At 38.0% G+C, this 19268-nt stretch overlaps 1 protein-coding gene across 1 annotated transcript; it reads left to right on the top strand.

Moving 5' to 3' along the window:
• The first annotated feature begins 972 nt into the window (after positions 1–972).
• Positions 973–18815, top strand: NMNAT3 (nicotinamide nucleotide adenylyltransferase 3). Its single transcript, XM_009986360.1, has 4 exons — positions 973–1081; positions 10203–10386; positions 14334–14443; positions 18406–18815. The coding sequence occupies exons 1-4, from the start codon at positions 973–975 to the stop codon at positions 18813–18815; spliced, it is 813 nt and encodes a 270-aa protein (XP_009984662.1).
• Positions 18816–19268: the final 453 nt, after the last annotated feature.

The following is a 19268-nucleotide window of genomic DNA, read 5'->3' as shown; positions in this document are numbered from 1 at the left end:
ATAGTAGAGGTTTCAAATCCTAGGAAAAGAAGAGAGCTCCATCTAAAAAGCAGATTAACAGATATATGTGGAACACAACTGTTTTTATCATGCCGGATATATTCTGGATCAGGTATAAAAAGAGCTATGCAAATAAGGAGCTCCAAGCACAGTTACTACCTTAAACTGATTTCTGCTGCATTTTTATTGAGATGACTGACATTTTAACTAAATTACATATGGGTTGTTTGTAAATGCACCTACAAGGCTCCCAACAGCATTGCTCCCCACCCATTCACACTATCCATAGATTTTTAATGTCCTCAGTGTCTTCCTGGAACACCTATAGCTTTTCCTTTCTGCTGTTCCCTACCTTTGATCCACCACCGCTTGCTCTGCCATCCAACAAAGAAACTATTGTGGCAATTGCTGATAATCTGGCTAGAAGTATTTGCTGGCTGGCCACCAGCCACTGCCTGCCCACCTCTGAAGAAGTCAGACCTGTAGGTTTGAGTTTGTCATACATTGCAAAGGTCCCTTGTAAGAATCTTTTTTTAAAATATATATATCTGCTTTTGTCTACAGGTTCCAAAGTTATCAATAGAGAGTTGACAGACAGAATGAAACTTGGGTTTCTGACAAAAGCAGGTTAAAAGTAAAGAGCATGTAAAAAATCCGACTGTTTTTAATAACAGTGACAATATGGATTTCTAGAAATAATTTCTAGCTATCTCTGTATGGGGGGGAAACAGAATTTGTTGCTGCTCTCCTAATTAATATGAAAGAACAGCTGTATTTCTGAGCTAGTGCTTTCTCTGTGCTGTGATGATACAGAGGACTGATCTTGTGATACTTTACTAGTGTTCCAGGAATACACACTTCTGAAAAGAGAGTTCATTTCAGTTTGAGGAACAATGGGCAGACTGCTTTTGTCAAGTTTGTCTTTTAATATTTTTTTTCTTTAGGGTGGAGTTTTAATGTTTTGATGTCAGAATGAAGAGCAGGATACCTCTGATTCTTCTAGCTTGTGGCTCCTTTAACCCCATCACAAACATGCATATGCGTTTATTTGAGCTGGCTAGAGATCACCTGCACCGTACAGGTCAGTAAGGTGGTGCTGGGACCACACAGTGTTTTACTGTGAAAAGGAAGAATGGTTTTGAACACTTGCTGTAGATAAGCTGTCACTTTAAAGCTGGCTTATTTTTATTTTGTTTATTGATCGTTCAATATGAGGCTTTTGTGGCATATTCAATATAGAAAGTCTAGCATTACCTTTTCCTTTGACTCAGTACATAAACAAGTATTGTAATGAGTGTTCATGCAAATAAATTGGGACTTTTATCAGCAGCTTTAGGATCATATTCATGGAACAGGCTGAGCCTTGTAAAAGGGTATGCTTAACAGTTTTGAAACTGAGAAGAAACGTTTATGTTCAAACTTCATGCTTTTATGATACGTTGTGTTGTAATGTGAAGTGTTACGGCTCAGTTTTGAAAGCCAGGTGAAACTAGAAAAAAAGATGAAATGTTAATTATTCATTACCCATCTTCACTAGTTATCTCCCCTAGCAAAGTAATTTCCTCATAAAAGAGATCAGAAAAGCTAGATGTCAGCAGGCTAGAAAGTTTTGGCAATGAAGGAGAAGTGGGTAACATCAGGAACTTAACTTGAGAATTAAAAAGCTACTGAGAAACATTGAATTTGTAAGTTTGATCAGTTACTTAGTTGCTGAGGCACTTTTTTTCCATCTGGCAGCTAAAATATACACAGGTTTCAGGAAGAGGTTGGAAGGGAAACATAGTTTATTGGAGCCTGACAGAAAAGTTCCTAGGGAGGTAGTTCAGTTGGAACCTGAACAGAAAATAATAGTAAAAGGCTGTCGAATTGTGGGCAGGGCGGGAGAGAATCTGGTAACCCACTGATACCATTGTGCTGTAAAAGCAGCAACTCCATACTTGCCAAATACTGTGAGAATAGTTTGACTTTCACGAGGAAGAATTACACAACTGGCCCTGAGGATGCCTCTGCGAGTCTCTATTGTCCTGTAACTGTAAAATGATTTTGTTGCTTCTGCAGGACTAGAAATGAAGGGTTAAAAAGGGATTTGAATTGGCTTTTCTGACTGTAGTTTTGTAACTGCTTCTGCTGCCCAAGTGTGCAAGGAGCAGAAAGGCACTGTGAGACCAATTGATAATTCTGTTTAAGTTGTATGTTATAGTCCAGTAATGTATTTCTGTACCTTGAAAGGAGGATTGAACTGGGAAATGAATTATGATTGTCTGAATTGATTGTCTTGTCTGTGCCAAGGTCTGTGTAAAAGATTCCACCTCTTACTCAGAGCAGCTTACTTAAACAAGACTCATGAAAATAATACTAAAATTAAAATTGATATTTTGAAAGGCTGAAATTGAAGTTGTGCATTACATTGCATCTCTCCAACATCAGTGCTTAGTTCTGGACAGGGTGTGACTTGCCTTTTGACTTCTTAGTTTCATGTGTGGAGCCTTACTAATGTAAGTACTTCCTGCATTAAAGAAGGGGACTTGATTTGTGTCTGGGTTGCCTACAGTGTCGTCATTGCAATTTCCGAGTGCTTGACCCAGGATGTCTGCAAAGCATGAATCCTCAGATAGCTTGTGGCAGCTTTACCCATCCCAAGCAGAGGTAGCTTTATCTGAAGTAACTCTAACTGTAGATAGATGTGTCTATATGTATGGATACATACAAATCTAGTATATGGTCTTTCTTGCAATCGTGAAGACAGTTTTTCAAACAGAAGGGTTTGGCAACACACTATAAAAATCATCAGTTTGGGATGCCTGTTTTATGGCAGAACCATTGCCACCCAGGAAATTAATTGGTCATTCTTGCCTGGTTTTACTCCTGTTTCTGCTCCTGTGGTTACCCAGGGAAGGAGAGGAGGAATTTGAGGTTATCTGCTGAGAAGAAGCACTAGTTGCAGACTGGGAGCTGACAGTGGGGCTGGAGGACAATGGTTATACATGACTAAAGCTTGTTTGAAGTGAGGTAGTGGTCTGCTATATTCACATGGATTCTCTTCTCAGTGAGAACAAGGCACTGCCACGCTAACGCACACTGAATGCCTGAAAAGGTAACTAGTGCGAGTGAAGAATTAACTAGCAGGAGGGGTGATGTTTCCTAGGCTGTGAGGATGACTGACTTCTCATGCTACTGCAGTATTTCTGCTCAATCACAAATTGGGCAGAAATGATGAGTTGTGCAGTAGCTTGGCTGGGGTTGACTTTGCAGTTGGGATTTAGTGTTATGAACGATGTGGCTGTCCCTGATGCGCATCCTGACTGACATCTCAGAAATTCTGTCTGCAAGATTTTGCACGTCACCTGTTTCAAATGCTGTCTAATCTGAGTTTTCATGCATCCCTATTTTAGTTAAAGAATTTTACTGACTTTCTGATACTTTAAGCAGTATCTGCAGTTTCATTGCTACGTGTCACATAATAATCCTTTTTCTGTTAGTATCAGTTGACAAATCTTGTCATGCCACCTTTTAAATACAACAGACGTAGCTACGTGTGACTGAGTAACTCTAATGATTCTCTTTCTCCACCTTTTGTCTCTACGCATGTGAATTTGACTCTTTACACATCCTCACACATAACTAGAATTCCCTCAGATTCAATCCCTTATTTTAAAATTGTTCCTTGAAACTTGCACTGACTGTGGCAAATGCCTTTCCAGTCTGTTAATACCTAATGCCAGATGCTTTTATTTCTCTTGACTGTATTTCTCGTTTGACCATGAAGTCCAAAGAAATGGTACTAGAATCAATCCATGTAAGATGTTTAAAACCTTGTTTCCCAAGTATTGCCAGTGGAGGATATCTACATCCGCAAATTTCCAGATAAAGGAGAGAAGTGTGAAAGGCAAGATGTTTCTACCTGTGACAAGACAGATGCAAGGGGGAGGTGAAGGAAAATTGTCACTATCATCTGAAAACCTGGGAAAAATGTGACACAATCAATAGGTTGTGTCAGATGCAGCTCTGGGCAGCAGAGCTAAATCCAAGGAGTAACTAGTCACTAACCAGCCTTGGGAATTCAGAAATTTAAGTTTTTCAACAGCTGCATCTGATTAAAATGGACTGATATTTTCAAGAAAGAGACAGAAACAGATTGTAACAGCAGCAAGTCAGCATAAACACACAGACTTCAATTTGTTTTCCTCCAACAATTCTGATAACTGGATTTTGAAAACAACACAAAATAACCTTGGTTTGATCCTACTGTTTTGGTAGTGTGTGTAGCAATACAGATACATGATGGGAATAGGGATCAGATCAGTAGTAGTTACTCACTGCCTATACAATAAATATTGACAGACATAAGTTACAGTTAACTGAACTTAAAAAATGAAAAGGAGAAAAACTTTGATTATTTTTTCATCATTACAAGATTTACAGCAGTGCTTGCTTGAACAGAGCAGTCCTTAGTCAATTGTATTAGGCTTTACCCTTGAAAGATGCCTGCTGTTATCAATGCATACAATTTAGCTTTTGACCCTTATCTGAATTTAAAGAATGCTTTTCTGAGTGGAAGAAGTGTAGGCGTCTTTCTGTTCCACAGGTTTTGTTGTCTTACTCTAAAACCCAGCAGAATAAGGGGTGGAAGTCCCCTGCTTGCAGTAGTGTTTGGGTTATGCCTTGTATTTCACTTTGGAATCCTAGTCATTTGTTTCGTGGCATCTCTGGAGAGAACTACTGCTTCCCAGTCATGTTACATGGCAAAAGTCAGCTTGGATGAAAGCATTTCAGAATAAGGCATTCTCTGAGTAGAGCTATGATACTTCATTATTCACATTGCTACTCTGAAGATGTTGGTTTTTTCCTTCCTTTCTGGAGGAAATACTAATTGTCATAGGTGTCAAGAAACTGATTTGCCTTCTTTTTGTCCAAATCCAGTGAACTCTATGGAAGTGAAGTTGTACTCTGAGGTTGTGATATGAAATGTTTATCATAGATGTGATGTGTGGAAATCATTCAGCATTTATTTGAGGACTGATCATTGTGCAGGCACAGTTACTCAGTGGTTGGAGGAGAGTTCCTGAAGCTGCAATGTAGCTGAGTGTGTGTCTGAGTACAGAGGTAAATCTGCATCTTCAGGCCCTGTAGTTCAGTCAAGCAGGTGGATATGATTTATGTTTGTCTAGGTACTCATATGGTGTCTGTCACTACAGTTTTTGCACACTTCATCTAATTCAGTGAGTGCATCTTTCAAGCACTTTGAAGTGGTGAAGATAAAGTCATCCATCCTTTGGAGAGCTATCCTAAAAGATTGTCTGTTACTGCTCTCATGTATTTGTTGTTTATTTTGACTTTCAATGCAATGATTACTGAATTGTTTTTCCTCAAAGTTTTCCCCTTTGATTTTTCCCCCTGTTGAATTCTCCTCACAGAAGGTGACTGAACATGAAGTAAAAAAAAGTCTTGCCTATTTTCTATTCCTTTTTCATGCTTGGCAATCGCTACATACACATCATGGGTAGGTAAGGATAGGATGGTATCTTTTTGATATTTGCCTGTAAATCCTTTTGAACAATTCAGATCTGTGGGATTACTTACATCTAGTCATTACATGATGGTTTTGGTTTTGTTTTCTCCCCTATGTGGCATCTGAACAAAATTTAGATTTCTCTCCCTCCACCCTAGTTATAACCTGTAAATAAAATGAACATTTTGGTTTAAATGGAAAAATGAAAAATCCTTGTATTTGTTTTCCTAGCATAGGCTGAGAGTATAGGAGAATAGCTGTTGATTTCTGGTGGGTTCAAGGGAAAACATTACAATTACTTCAATAACGAATTTTATCATGTGATAGTAATGTATGTGTAGTCACACACAGAAGACTGATGAAAGAAATTAAATAATCCAGTTAACTAACCATATTCTTAAAAGCCAAGTGTGCCAGTGGTGCTTTCAGTGAAGAAATGAAACTTACATTCATGTAAGCTTCTGTTGCATCTGAGATGGTTAGAACACGAGATTGTACTGTAACTGTTTTCCAACATTGTTCACTTCTGATAGTGAGTTTCACATCATTTTACATTTTGAAATAGCTTCTACTTTCCTTACAAGGGAGGACTGAATCCTCAGCAATCTAAGTGATTTTTGTTCTTCATGTATTTGATATTGTGTATGTTCTATGCAGTAAAATTTCAACTGTTCATCAGACTAATTTTGTTAAATCTTAAATATTTAAGTAACTTTATGCCCTTGGAACAGGCTTATTGTAGCAGAGAAAATGCATATTCCTAGACAAACCATTCGAAACCCAACCCAAAAATTTGTAGTCCTCTGCCTTGCGATTGTTCACATTAATGCACTAATACATAGAAGTTGGTTTCTTGTCCAGTGCTGAGAAGGAAATTGAGGCAGTCTCCAGAAAAAGGAAAAACATAAAGCCCAGGGAATTTTCTTTGGTGCATGCTTACAGACTTTGGGTACACAGGACAAAAACCTCAGATAGGCAATGAGCTATCATCTTGATTAAGGTGTGTGGGATTTGCAGGGGGATTTTTTGGTTTGGTTTTCAGTGGAGGTTTATGGGGGGAGTTTGGGTTGGTGGGGGTTTTGGGGTTTGTGGGGGGGTTGGTGTTGGGCTTTGGGATGGTTTTGTTTTTTTGGTTTGGTGGTTTGGGGTTTTTTTGGTGTTTGAGTGTGGTTTTGGGAGAGGGTGTTGTTTTTTGTGGTTTCTTCTTCTGGATGAGAGCTATGTGGTCTTTAATGTCCGTATCTGCAGGAAGGGAAAACTTCTGTATTTGAGTTGGTGTCACATGTAATTGATGTCATAGAAGCTACCAGCAGGTCTAAGTTGTTTTTTCTATTATATAGCATTTGTTGGGAGAGCAGAATACTGAATGGTAAGGAGTTTGATTGTAACCTAGAGATGAGACTGGCATTCGTCTGTCATATTTTTATGTAAGCCTACGTCAGTGGAACTTCTAAAGCTTTGGGGTTTTAACAGGAAGGTACCAAACTATGTTAACATAAGTGTGTTGGCTCATCTGCTGACTTCAGTCATATGGAATTATAAAATCTTCCACATAGTAAACTGAGCGTGAAACCTGTATCTTTAGATACTGTCATTGCTTATGACTAATGTACACTGGTGCTGCCTGTTTATTGTGGCAGGCTGTAAATGTGAACTTTCATCTGGAAGCTTACTTCTAGAAGAATAACTGCTGGGGTAGTTATTTGGTATAAAGAATAAAGCTGCATAAACGGATGTGTCTCATTCTCAATTGCCATAGAAATGCAAAAGAGGCTTTATGTTTTGTAGGCATTGCTCAGCAGGGAGTAAGGTTTTTAGAAACTTTGTTCATGCTAAAACAGTACTATTACATAATACTTATTTAACAGCATCTTGGAAAAGGAGTGAAATGAAGCAGCACTCAGGCTCAAAGTCCTCTTGCAGCCTGGTCTGGAGATGACAGAAGGAAGAACAGCAATGGGGTCATTCCTGCCTGCTGGGCAGGATAACACCATAAAGCTGCAGGCCTCCCCAGTCTGTTGAGGATTTTCCTGTGCTACTGAGAGGAAGCAGTGGGTGGGAGTTAAATGTGTGAAAGTATTACTTTTATTTGGTTTTCTATAGTAGTTATTTACTCTTATTATTTACTTTTTGTTTAGTTTCTGATAGTAAATCCCAGACTTACTACTAGAAGAAATTGATCTTTAAAAGCCCTGCCAGTGTACACATACAATTTTATATACAACTGGCATTTCATAAATTTGCTTTAGTATTAATAAACTAATTCACTAACAATTTCTGTTAGTGTTTGTGACAATTTAGTGACCTTTATAACAATACTAAATACTTGTTTTCCTCAACAACACTACTTTGACATGTTTGAGGGACATTTTTAGTTTTGTTACTTTTCTTATGTTTAGTTTTCTAACCAGTTATCCTAAACAGTTCTTAAATAATGTAAATTCATAGTGAGAGGAAACTTTTTGCTGCTTTTGATAGGTGTGTTTTGAAAAACAAAGCCATTTAAGGGCCTGGAGGATTTGTCCACTGTTTAGGACAAGCAATAATAACATACTTGATGATGAAAACAAATAGCATTCCAAAGAAATGGAATTTGAAGATAATTCTGGACTAACAATGGTTTGAAACTACCTGTAATACTTTATGGGACAGAGGAGAATTGTGGTGGAAATTAAAAACAAAACAAGGTGGCGGAATTGAATGATTTCCTCTTTGCCTGCCAAAATTGAGGGGCACATTTTAATATGTGAACTTTTAAATTACTGAAGAGGACACAAGTTACTTAGAGCCCATAATAAAACATTGTCCTATATTTTCAGTGCTAAAGCTTGTATTTTGAGGTGGAAGGCTCTCATGTGCATCATGTTTGCATAGTGCTGTGTTACTCAGTTGTTGTGAATCATCTCAAACAGTTATTGTATTTGACTATTGGTACCTTAAGTGTTAGCAACCTTCATTTTTCTCTTCCAATTGGTTTCATTTCTGCTTTGGAACGAGCTGATATGGCATCAGAAGCTCTTATCTCATCCAATTTATGCAGTTCTAGGCCAGACTAGAGACTGAAATCTTCACAGCTCAGAAAGATATGGCAGAGTTGCAATCATTCTTGGCTAGCATGATCTCACACAGTTTTAATTTTTACATATAGTACATTCATTTAAAATACAAGGGAACAGTTTAAATCTGTAGAAACAGAAAAGGAAGGAACTGAAATGTGGAAAATAAAAATATTGTGTAAGAAAAAGCTTTTAATAAGCGTAACACTAATGAATTCAAACTGTAATTTCTTTCCCTTTAACTGAGAATTTTTTATAGCATTGTATATTTTCAAAGTATCAGAATAATTGCTGTTCATAAGTCAAATGAAATTATTTCCAGTTTCAGATCAAGAGATGGACTTAATTATATCTTTGCACATTTCTGCAGAATTTTGTCTTGCGCTATTGACTATGTTGCCTATGATGAGAAAGTTTTAAAACAGGATAGTTGGGCTGGCATTTTAACAGGAGACAGGCCTGTAAATCTCATTGAATCTCAATGCTATTTTATTATGTCCAACTTGCCAAGTTCTTCTAAAAAGTTTTACCCTATTACATCAAAATAAATGTGAAGTTACTAAATTTTCATTTTAGAATATTAACTTGACATGTACCAATATCAGAAATTCTGAGTCCAGGGGTATCATTTTCATTACAAACCAACAGAGGGAACTTATTGCATTTAAGTTTCTTTGTTGAAACAATTGAGTAAGAAAAAAGGGAGAGGATTTTTTCCCCCTTCAGTATCATGTTTATCATAGTTATGTAAAATGCACGTGTTACATTAGAAATCATTTTGTTTCATTTCTGTTTATTTGAAACACCCTTTCTCTCCTCTGCATTTCTTGAGGATGCAGCTCATCTCAGTGCTTTATTTCCCTGTTGATTTATTAAAATAAGAGCTAAATTTTTGTTTATTGATTTCAAGTCTAACAAAAAGAGCTTGTTATGTTAATGATTACATTATGTTACAGGAGTAGAAATTATGGGGATATTTTCAAATTTAATTAACATGATTGGCCAGATAGAAGGGGTCTCTAACGCCTGCTAAGCTGATATTTGGACTGTAGTGCTGTAAGACTCATTTTAGACTCCATTAGCCCCATCTTTGTTTTTGAATCTTCTGATTTGTCTGAATTGCATTTATCACAGCTGCAGTAATATGCTATAATTCTTGCTTTAACACAATGAAAAGCTACAAGGGTTTTGATAAATAACAAGCATCAGATGCTTAAGCACAAAGCAGTGGTCACTTAAGTCATCCACTGCTCTGGCTATATATAAGCTGTACTTATCGGAATATAAAACTTAACTGTATCTAGTGATTTTGATAGTTGGCATCACAAATTATAAACATCTCTACTTGCTTGAAAATGGTATGTTCATCCAGCTTTCCTTTTTGAATTATCTACTAGGATAAACATATTAATAGCAATGTGAGCAGTTCACAGAGGAACAAGAAGGCTGCTTTTTTAACTTTTTGAATTGCTATTTCTGTATTAAAAATAATACCTAGATCAAGTTTTTCATAGCCTCTTATAGTTTCAAAGTTAACCATGCTTTGAAGAGGTTGGACTAATGAGATCCTGAGGAACAGTCCACCCTAAATTTTCAAGATTCTCTGAAGATGACAGTTTTGTTTGTTTGTTCAAAAGGAAGGTATCATGTGATTGAAGGCATAGTGTCTCCTGTGAATGATGACTACGGAAAGAAAGGCTTAGTTCCAGCAAGGCACCGGATAGCAATGGCTAAACTAGCACTGGAGACATCTGACTGGATTCGAGTTGATCCATGGGAGAGTGAGCAGGAGTCATGGACAGAGACAGTAAAAGTATTAAGGTAATTGCACTTTTTTCCTTTCTTTATGAAGTGACTGATTGCTAAAAATCTGTCACGCTACCAGGGCAATGCACAGAACTTGCTCCTGTAAAACACCCAAGCAAAGTAGAACATGTCTGTTTATGGCATCATCTACTATGAGATAAAAGTATTGTATCTGTGAGCAATGAAAATTCACATTGCTTTTCTTGAGAAAGGTTGCATAGCCAGTGTTCCTCACCTGGAGTCTTTCCTTTCCTAATGCAGAGCAGGTAGGCTTTCCTCAGACCTATGCAATACTCCACAGTACTGTACTTGTGCCATTTAAGTACTTCGATGCATGTGGAAAGCCTCTGCCAAGAAAGGGTCTTGCAAAATTACAGTCACTGAAAGAGCTCTGCAGCAGAGCTCTTGGCTAGCATGTTATTTCTCTTGATTTTGAGTCTCTAAGCAGGTAATATAGAGATCTTAATCAGAAAGCAAGAGAGTTCACAAACAAGCCTATTCTTCAGGAGCATCCCTGTTACAGATTAGCTGTGTTGGTATTCTTAGCCTGCAGGCTTATCTATGCATTTTTCCCATATGGTTGGTCTTGGTAATAAATGCATTATGGGGCACGGTATGAAAACACAAACTTTTTGTGCTAGCCACTTTTTGGAAATGTAGATGCTACAGAAGTCAACAGATAAAGTGAAAGACGCATGGATGTCTTTCAAGAAAGCAAGTGTGCTGTAAGAACTATCAATGATCATTTATATCCATGTTTTCCAAGTTACTTTCGAACCAGAAACAGTTGTTTATATAGCTTAAAGCTCTAAAATGGGCCGTGCAACAACTGCCCACAAAGCTCTTATGGCTCTATGTGAAAGCAATTAAAAATCAGACCTATTACTACAAAAGCATTGATAAGAATACTCTACATGCTTATGAAACAGCTAGTGTAGCCTTTTAGGTCTGCTTTTATTTGCTTCACTGAGTGAACATAGACATCAGTTGCTCCTTTTGCCCCTTCCGACCAGCCAGATCAGGGTGGGAGGAAGACTAGGCAACGCAACCCTGTCTCTGCAGAAAAGTTCTCTATTCTTTTCTCTTATCACAATTGTTTATTCCAGTGTGAGAAATCGCCAAAAGGTCTGTCCTGCAGTATTGGCTGGGTATGGGATTTTTCTCCTAAACTTTAGTTTTGTAAAACTATTTTCCTCCAGAGAAGCAGCCACAAATCTTACAGATCAGGTGACCCTACTTACAAAGGCTTGGATCTTGCGCAGCTCCAGCTGAAGTGAGTACTACTTGCAAGATGGGCTTTGTAAATTGTAAATCCACTTCAGAGTCCTTTAGGGTTAGAGGTACAGTAAGTCATACCTGTATGTATGATATTCTGCTCAGGAGAAGCAGTATCAATGTCATATGAACAGCCAAACTTCCTGTCTGCCTAGAAAGTGAACCTCTAGTTTTATAAATTCACAAAATGTTAAAATAGATGCTTTCTATTTTAGATTTCCAAAATAATGACCTATAATAATGAGCTGAACCACTGCCATAATCTAATGCTGAACCCTGTCCCTTGAATGAGGAAGCAGGATCCTGATGAAATAGCACGCGTAGATATTTGGGCTTTATATTTTAACTGTCACATGTAATATTAAAAAAGAGGTGACTTAAGGGATAGATCCATTGCCTATAAACAGGCAATGGTTTATTGTGGAGTTGTGCTTCTTCACAAGTGTTAAAGGTTGATCTATAGTTTCTTCCCTGGTCAAAGCACCAATTGCTGCCCTCACTATAAGCTCCCTTGAGTAGGAAGCTTTAGTACCAATAGGAAAAAATTTTGTTATTGCAAGGCAAAGGCAAAATATTACTGTACCTAAATGTCTCTTCTTATCGGTATTTTGAGTTGTACACTTAACTGCAGTAGAACATTGTGTCCTGAGACATATGAAGGGCCTTTTCCTTCAATACTTGTTTTACCTGAGTGCAATGAAAATGTCTTATTTCATCAAAATCTGTCGATTTTGCAGAGGCTCCCAAATAGTAATGGTATAAAAGAAATTTTAAGCAGCAAAGCTCATATCCTGCTTGTGGTGGTGCTATTAGTTGCCTGTTACTTTAAGTGAGTATGGAAATTTTGGAGACTATCCCAAGGCTTTTTTGGAGAGGAGACAGGAACATGATAGAGGTATTTCTCACTTAGCTGCTGTTCCTGAGTATTTTTTCCAGACAAGAAAACAGTACTGTCAGTAACTAAAGAACTACATTCCTTCCTCTTGTAATGCAGATTTGGTTGTCGTGCAGATACACTATGAGTTAATACAGAATTGGCAAAGATCTGTCTTACCCAACTTTCACTGAATTGTGTTTGTGATTTAATTATATAGTTATTCACAGCTTCATACACAGTTCAGAAAATGCCTGACAAACTGACAGATCGGTTTGTCCTTTTTGGTGTCTCTTCAAAACAACGTAACCTGCCCTGCCCCAGCCCTTTAAATGCCTGCTGAACAGACCTTTTGGCGCTTCAGATTCTGCAGTACTTGTAATGTTAGTCCTGCAGTGAGCGCTCTGCCAAGAGTTCTTACTTGTGAGTCACAGCCCTCGAATGTCACTCCATGATCCAAAGTTAGTGTACTTGACTATACATAGCATGGGCCTGTTAACGACAAGGTGGGGTTAAAAATAGAAAGGTAGGAAGGCACAGGCCAAGCTACTGCTACCTTCTCTCTCCTACCATATGTTCCTCACCTCTTGTCTATGAGGTTTCTTTAGCCTGTGGCTGAGCATCAAAAATTAATGGAGATAGTTATGCAGTCTTTCTAGGGGTGGTTACTTGACACTTGCACAACTTATTCCTGTAAAAGTATCTGCATGATTTGAAGAGTAAACATTTAAATCACTAAACTGTAAATTCCTTCCTTAGGCCAGACATTCAAAGGGTTATCTATGGCTTTGTACATGTGCTGAATTTGGACTGTACCTTGTGCCTCACAATCTTTGCTTTGATATATAAGACCTGATGGTCACTTTGGCTATATATGGACCAGACAGAGATGGGACACTGGTTTGAGTCTGTGTCTGCCTGTCCTATTTAACCATGAGCTTGTTTCCTGAAACGATTTTGGCTCGTGCCATTGAGCAATGCCTTAGCATGGCTCAGGGTGCTGCAGGTCAGGGACTATTCTAAACAGGCAAGGCCATGCTGATTTGGAAGGAAGAGGGTTTAGGTGTTTGGATCTAAGATTGGCACTTGTACTCATGGTGAAAGAAGGAGGGCTACTACTGTGAGGTAGTAGTACCAATATTGCAGTGAGGCACCAGTGATCAGGAGCAGCAAAAGAATAAAGTATAGAAACCTGGAAAAACTGACAAAAGGATCATTGCCTGCCTTCATGGATCTGAACTCAGTAAAATTAGAAGCATAGCAGATGTCAAAAATCTTATGAGAATTGTATATTTTGAGTTTCTCAGGATTATGATTCTTTTAATTAAAATGAAAGGGAAAACCACAAAGTGAGAACTGAGGGATCATGTTTTTGTGGAGAAGAGGATGAGAGAGAACAAGACTGTCTCCTCCTGAAAACCAAGCACGCATTATAAAAGATCATCATGAGGGGTTGTGTTTAATCAAGAAATTTAAATTTAGTAATTGAAGTGTGATTTAATCCTGTTTCAAGCATAAGCATCCACAATGTTTTAAATATAATGTTGCTACTAAAATTTCCATAATGATAGGATTTCAAAAAGGAATTGAAAACCACAATGCTGTTAGAGAGATTGCTTGTGAATTCTCCAAAATGTTAACTGTATTGATACTAATCTCATAGTAGAATGAATATGCTAAATTCTTAACAAATTGTATTCAAATCCAAAGTATGTAAAAGCAGACTGTGTTCTTGAATGTGAAAGTGCCAGGTAATCACTTTGTCCATCTCTGAGAGGATTACCTCACACAGAAGCCTTTATTTTAAATGCAGGCACCATTACAATGAATCACTCAGGCTGCTTCACTCCAAGAAAGAATTCATGAAAAACAAACGGCCCATAGAGAGATCTACAAAGGATTCCCTTTCTTACCAGCACTCAGGTTGGTTCGTAACTGTAAACACAACTCTTTCTTTAGCGTTAAAAACAATACAGCTTTACCAGACTAGAGTAATTGATGAAAAAGTCGCAAATAGTAGCTGGTAAGTTTTGAGGGTTGGAGCTGCCTGCCCAAAACAAGCCGTGCCAAACGCCAGCATGACTGCTGTTACAGTTATTTTGTAATAACTCCCACATAGACAGGAGACTTACTTTGGAGTTGGACTAATTCATGGTTTTGAAACCATCTCTTTGGCTGTGTCAGAGATGTGTGTTGTGGCCCTGCTAGTTTTGCAAAGCATAGAATATATGAATAGAAAAATATCAAAAAGGTTAGGGGTTACTTAGAATTGTAATTCTAGTGTTAGACAATGGATCAAGTATATGGATACCGCACTAGTGATGCCAATGCATTGGTGTTTGTGGTTATACAAAAGTTTCCAAAAGATTAGTTGTTATATCTTTATAGATGGTAGAGGGGGGGGAAAAAAAGTCTGAAGGCATTTGGACTGCAGTGGAATCTTGTGTCTGATGGGATTAATGATTGTTGGCAAGTGACAAGTCAGATTATTCCACGTTGTCACACTAAGGAAAATTACTGTGGAAGTAGTAAAGACTATCTTGATTTTCCATTACAAAAAAATTATATTAGCTGTTATTTTCTGTTGTTATTTCAAGTTCTATAGCATTTTATGTAAAAATGGTCAAGAAATCAAATGTTAAAACTAGTCTTTCATTCCCAGTAAAGAGTGTCAGTTTAGAATTCATCAGTCATGATCACAGGATTCCTCTACAGTCAAAAACAAAGGCATAGAGAAAACTGGGTGAGAATGAGGATGGGCAAGAAATAGGTCTCTGTCTAGTACATAGTGGCTGTGGTTTTTTATTTTTTTCTGGTTAATTTGAACAGAGAAAGGCTAGCATCCTGTTACGTACTTTTTCTGCCTTCAGTGCTTTGACTGCCTGTGCGGTGATACGAATTTGGTTTTATTAAACATGTGGCCCACCAAGAAGGAATGGAATGGTTTCTTTCAACTTCCTTTGCTCACAAGCATGGGGAGTGATCAAGAGCTACTGAGAACTCCAGAGCAGACTAGAGTTCCTCCCCTTTCCTGTAAATAAATGTTCGTTAGCACAAACATTCTAGTGGCAGGCAACTGTTACCCAATTCCTCCCACCTGCCCCCCCCCAAAAACCCTCCCAGCAATGAAATCTGTTGAATTGGGATTTTCTGTGAAGTTCGTAGAAAGGCTCAGTCAAGTAATGGAAGCTTTCACAAAGATCAGCTTGATGGCTGAATTTAGCAGTGGCAAAATTCCATAATAACTATTTTTCTACTAAATGTATGCCTACCGCATGAACTGTAAGACTTCTTTGCATGGTGCTGAACCTCATGATGTTGTTCCACATTAAATAATCAGGTCACTTTAAATTACAAATAAGAAGGTTCACTTTAATATAAATTACAAGTAATAAGAGGGCAGGTATAGATAAATGATTGCAGTTTTAATAAACTTAGATAGCTTGTTGATGCTAGTCATTGAGGATGAAGATGAAAACAAGACTACGCAGTTCTTTTTCTCTATTTTTTGGTGTCCAGGGATTTGCCATCCCTTGTTGATTCACCAAAAATAGCTTCACATAAAATATTTCTTCTCCTACTTACAAGAGATGGTTGTCTTTCATTTTTAATTGAATCCCCTGCACTTCACGTCTCTCAGTTACCTTATATGAACAACTTTATTGTCACTTCTTAAATGCTTTTCTCTGGCATATTCCAACAGTAATCTCCTTTAATTAGACCTATAATCCAGCTACTCAGCTACTTGCTTTTTGTTAAGTTATTTCTCCTTTAACTTACCCTCTCCTTTTATCCTGAACAACACTTCAAAGAATTGCAATTCATTTCTGTCCACCATCATTGACTGAGCTACACCAAGCAAAAACAAGCAAAAATTTCCCTGGTGGGGACATCCATGGTCTGAAAAAAAGCCTATTGTACTTATCAAAATCTGGAGTATTGCAGCAGTCATTTGGGGTTTATACCATTATCTATAGTGGAACATGCAGATGATCATTTAGCCTTGAAAGGCCAAAGACATGTTTTCCCATTGGCACAGAAGATGTGGGGATATGTGGAGATGTATTTGTAAAGTTGACAGCCTTTTTGTAAAGCCTACAATCTGTTAATTTAACTTCTAGTAACCTAGAACTGCAATGCATGTACACTCAGAAAACCCATCAACACTCTAAAAGCTCCAGTCTAATATTAGCTCTAATACAGCTTGAGACAGAGTACTGTTTTATTGTGGAGTTGCTATTAAGTAAAAAGCAATCTGTGACATAAAAACAGGTAAGACCCTGGAAAACAGGGGACTGGAAACAGTCTAGACATGAACTGAGGACAGGGAACTAGAAGAGTAGAATCTGTGAGTGGAAGACAAGAAGACTGGAACTGGCATGAGGAAATAGATGGGCAGAGGACAGCTTGGAAAGGATGTAACAGAAAAGATCAGCTTTATCATGATGGAGCTACCAGGGTTGTGTGAATCCTAAGGTTCTTGGCATCTCATTGTTCATCTGCTGTCAGAAGTATCTGGGACATTCTTTCAGAGTTGCATACTCTTGTAGCCCTGGTCCACACAGGGATCACAGACAACTTTTGCAGGTACTTCTGCACTAGCTCAAGTGTCAGAGATGAGAGCATTGAATCTAAAGGTTTCAACCTTGCAGGTGTGGCTAGTAAAATTTACTGGGTGGTTTGTGGGGGAGGGGTCTGTTACAGAAGTTGTTACAAGAAATGCTTACTGTAGTTAGCTCAATGGTATATACTAAACCTCTGAAAAACTGAGTATATCTTAAGGCACTTTAGGTATGCCTTTCACGTATCATCACTGATACATTTCATATTTTTCAGATTGCTGATTTAACGTGTTCGTATAAGACTCGCAGATGTGTTAACCATCTACAACCACAATTAAATGTAAAATGGAGACAATGCCTCCATCCTTGCCCTTCATATCACATGAATGCAACACTGTGAAAATACCTAGTCAATGCCTGTAAAATACTCAGATGGTATAATGATGAGTGCTGTACAATAGGCTTTGAGGAAAGGGATAGTTCTGTACTGGGGCTTAGGCGGTGGGCAGCAAATAAGAAATGGAGAGAAAACAACAAAAAAATGTACTAGTCAAGTATCATTCTTGGTCGTTATTCAAGGTGCAACAAATTTGGCTTTAGATCTCTTTGTACTAGAAAGAAAATGTCATGGCCACACAAGACAAAATATTATCCATATGATATTCTGCTGGTTCAAATTTCTCTACAAATAAGATAAAGCGTAGTAGGTCAACTAACTAGCTTACTGTACCAGTAAGGGTAGTTAGATTAGATACAGTCTGTCATGTTTTAGATGACAGAGGTGCACTAACTCAGGTGAAATTCTGGGTTGTTCTCTGGCTAATGTGACAGTACGCAAACAGCATGTCTGGGTGCTGGTGTGCAGCAGGGCAGCTGCTCCCGAAGGGACGGGGAGCTCTGTGCGGTGACACTGAGGCAGGCAAGGGCCTGGCGAGAAGGGGTTGGTCCTGAGTACCTGAGCAAAGCGAGTGGGGCAGGCCGGGGTGTAGTAGCCAGGTTTGACGAAGTCTGGTCTTAGTGCTAAAATAATAATTCATTATTTGCTTCTCCTTTTTGACTTGCTTGAGTGGAGGAATAATTCTCCTTTAACATGGGAGAGAAAATATTATATATGCTGTGATGATGAAGTAAGTGATGAAGTAATTGTGACCTGACACATAAAATCCAAGCTGAATTTTTTTTACAACCTTTTGAAAGAAAAGGAGTAAAGTTAAATTATTAAAAAAAAAATAAAAAAGTTAAAAGTTAAAACCAATTTTAAGTGTAAACTTCTTAGAAAACCTAGCAAGTGTAGAAATCTCTCATTTTCTTTTGTCTTTGCAGTTCTACCAGAATTAAAGCTGCTCTGTGGTGCTGATTTTCTGCAGACATTTAAGACACCCAATCTCTGGAAAGAAGAACACATTGAAGAAATACTGGAAAAGTTCGGTTTGGTCTGTATTAGCCGTGCTGGCTCTGATCCTGCTCAGTATATCAATGAATCAGACCTTCTGACTAAATTTCAGCACAATATCTTTCTGGTGAAAGAATGGATTCAGAATGAAATCAGTGCAACACAGATACGCTACGCCTTGTGCAGAGGATTAAGTGTAAAATATCTCGTACCAGATTCGGTGATATCCTACATTGCACACCACAATATCTACACCGAAGAGAGTGAGCGGAAGAACGAAGGTGACTTGCTTCAGCCTCTTAAGTTGCATAACACAACAGGAAACCCACTAAACGACTGACATTTGTAGTGTGTGAAGTGGACAGACCTGGTGTTCTTTCATGCAAAGTTCTTGAGAAACTTGTTTCTTGTTGATGAGAGGAAAGTACATTAGCCCAAAATTTCTTGAATTCTTGTGTGAATTCAATTAAATTCTTGTGTGAAGAATTCAATTTCTTCAATTCTTTCTTCATGTTTTTGTGTGTGGTAGCACTTAAGCAAATCAGTGTGTTCAGCTGCGTAGCTGAATACACGTAGAGAACAGCTTCCTTGTGAAAGTAAAAGAAACAAGATCTTAAAAATAAATATTAATCTCCAGTAATACTTAGAGGGTCAAACAGTACCTTCATGAGTTGTAATTCTGTAATCCTACAGGCAGTTTTAGCATGAAGATGCCTTACTGTTCTGAAACAGTAAAATAAAATGAACCGTAACTTTTCTTTATATATATATTTTTAAATATATTACTGCTAAA

This window comes from Tauraco erythrolophus, chromosome 11 (genome assembly GCF_009769465.1).
Source record: "Tauraco erythrolophus isolate bTauEry1 chromosome 11, bTauEry1.pri, whole genome shotgun sequence".
NCBI lineage: Eukaryota > Metazoa > Chordata > Aves > Musophagiformes > Musophagidae > Tauraco > Tauraco erythrolophus.
Note: the sequence above shows the minus strand (reverse complement) of the source record. Positions and strands in the feature narration are given on the sequence as shown.

What these genes read in the sequence shown, in the direction of transcription:
- NMNAT3 (XM_009986360.1), top strand. Translation starts at nt 973, where the DNA reads ATGAAGAGCAGGATACCTCTGATTCTTCTAGCTTGTGGCTCCTTTAAC. An exon ending in AGATCACCTGCACCGTACAG is followed by an intron (nt 1,082 to 10,202) that starts GTCAGTAAGGTG and finishes TTTGTTCAAAAG; the next exon opens with GAAGGTATCATGTGATTGAA. An exon ending in GAGACAGTAAAAGTATTAAG is followed by an intron (nt 10,387 to 14,333) that starts GTAATTGCACTT and finishes TTTTAAATGCAG; the next exon opens with GCACCATTACAATGAATCAC.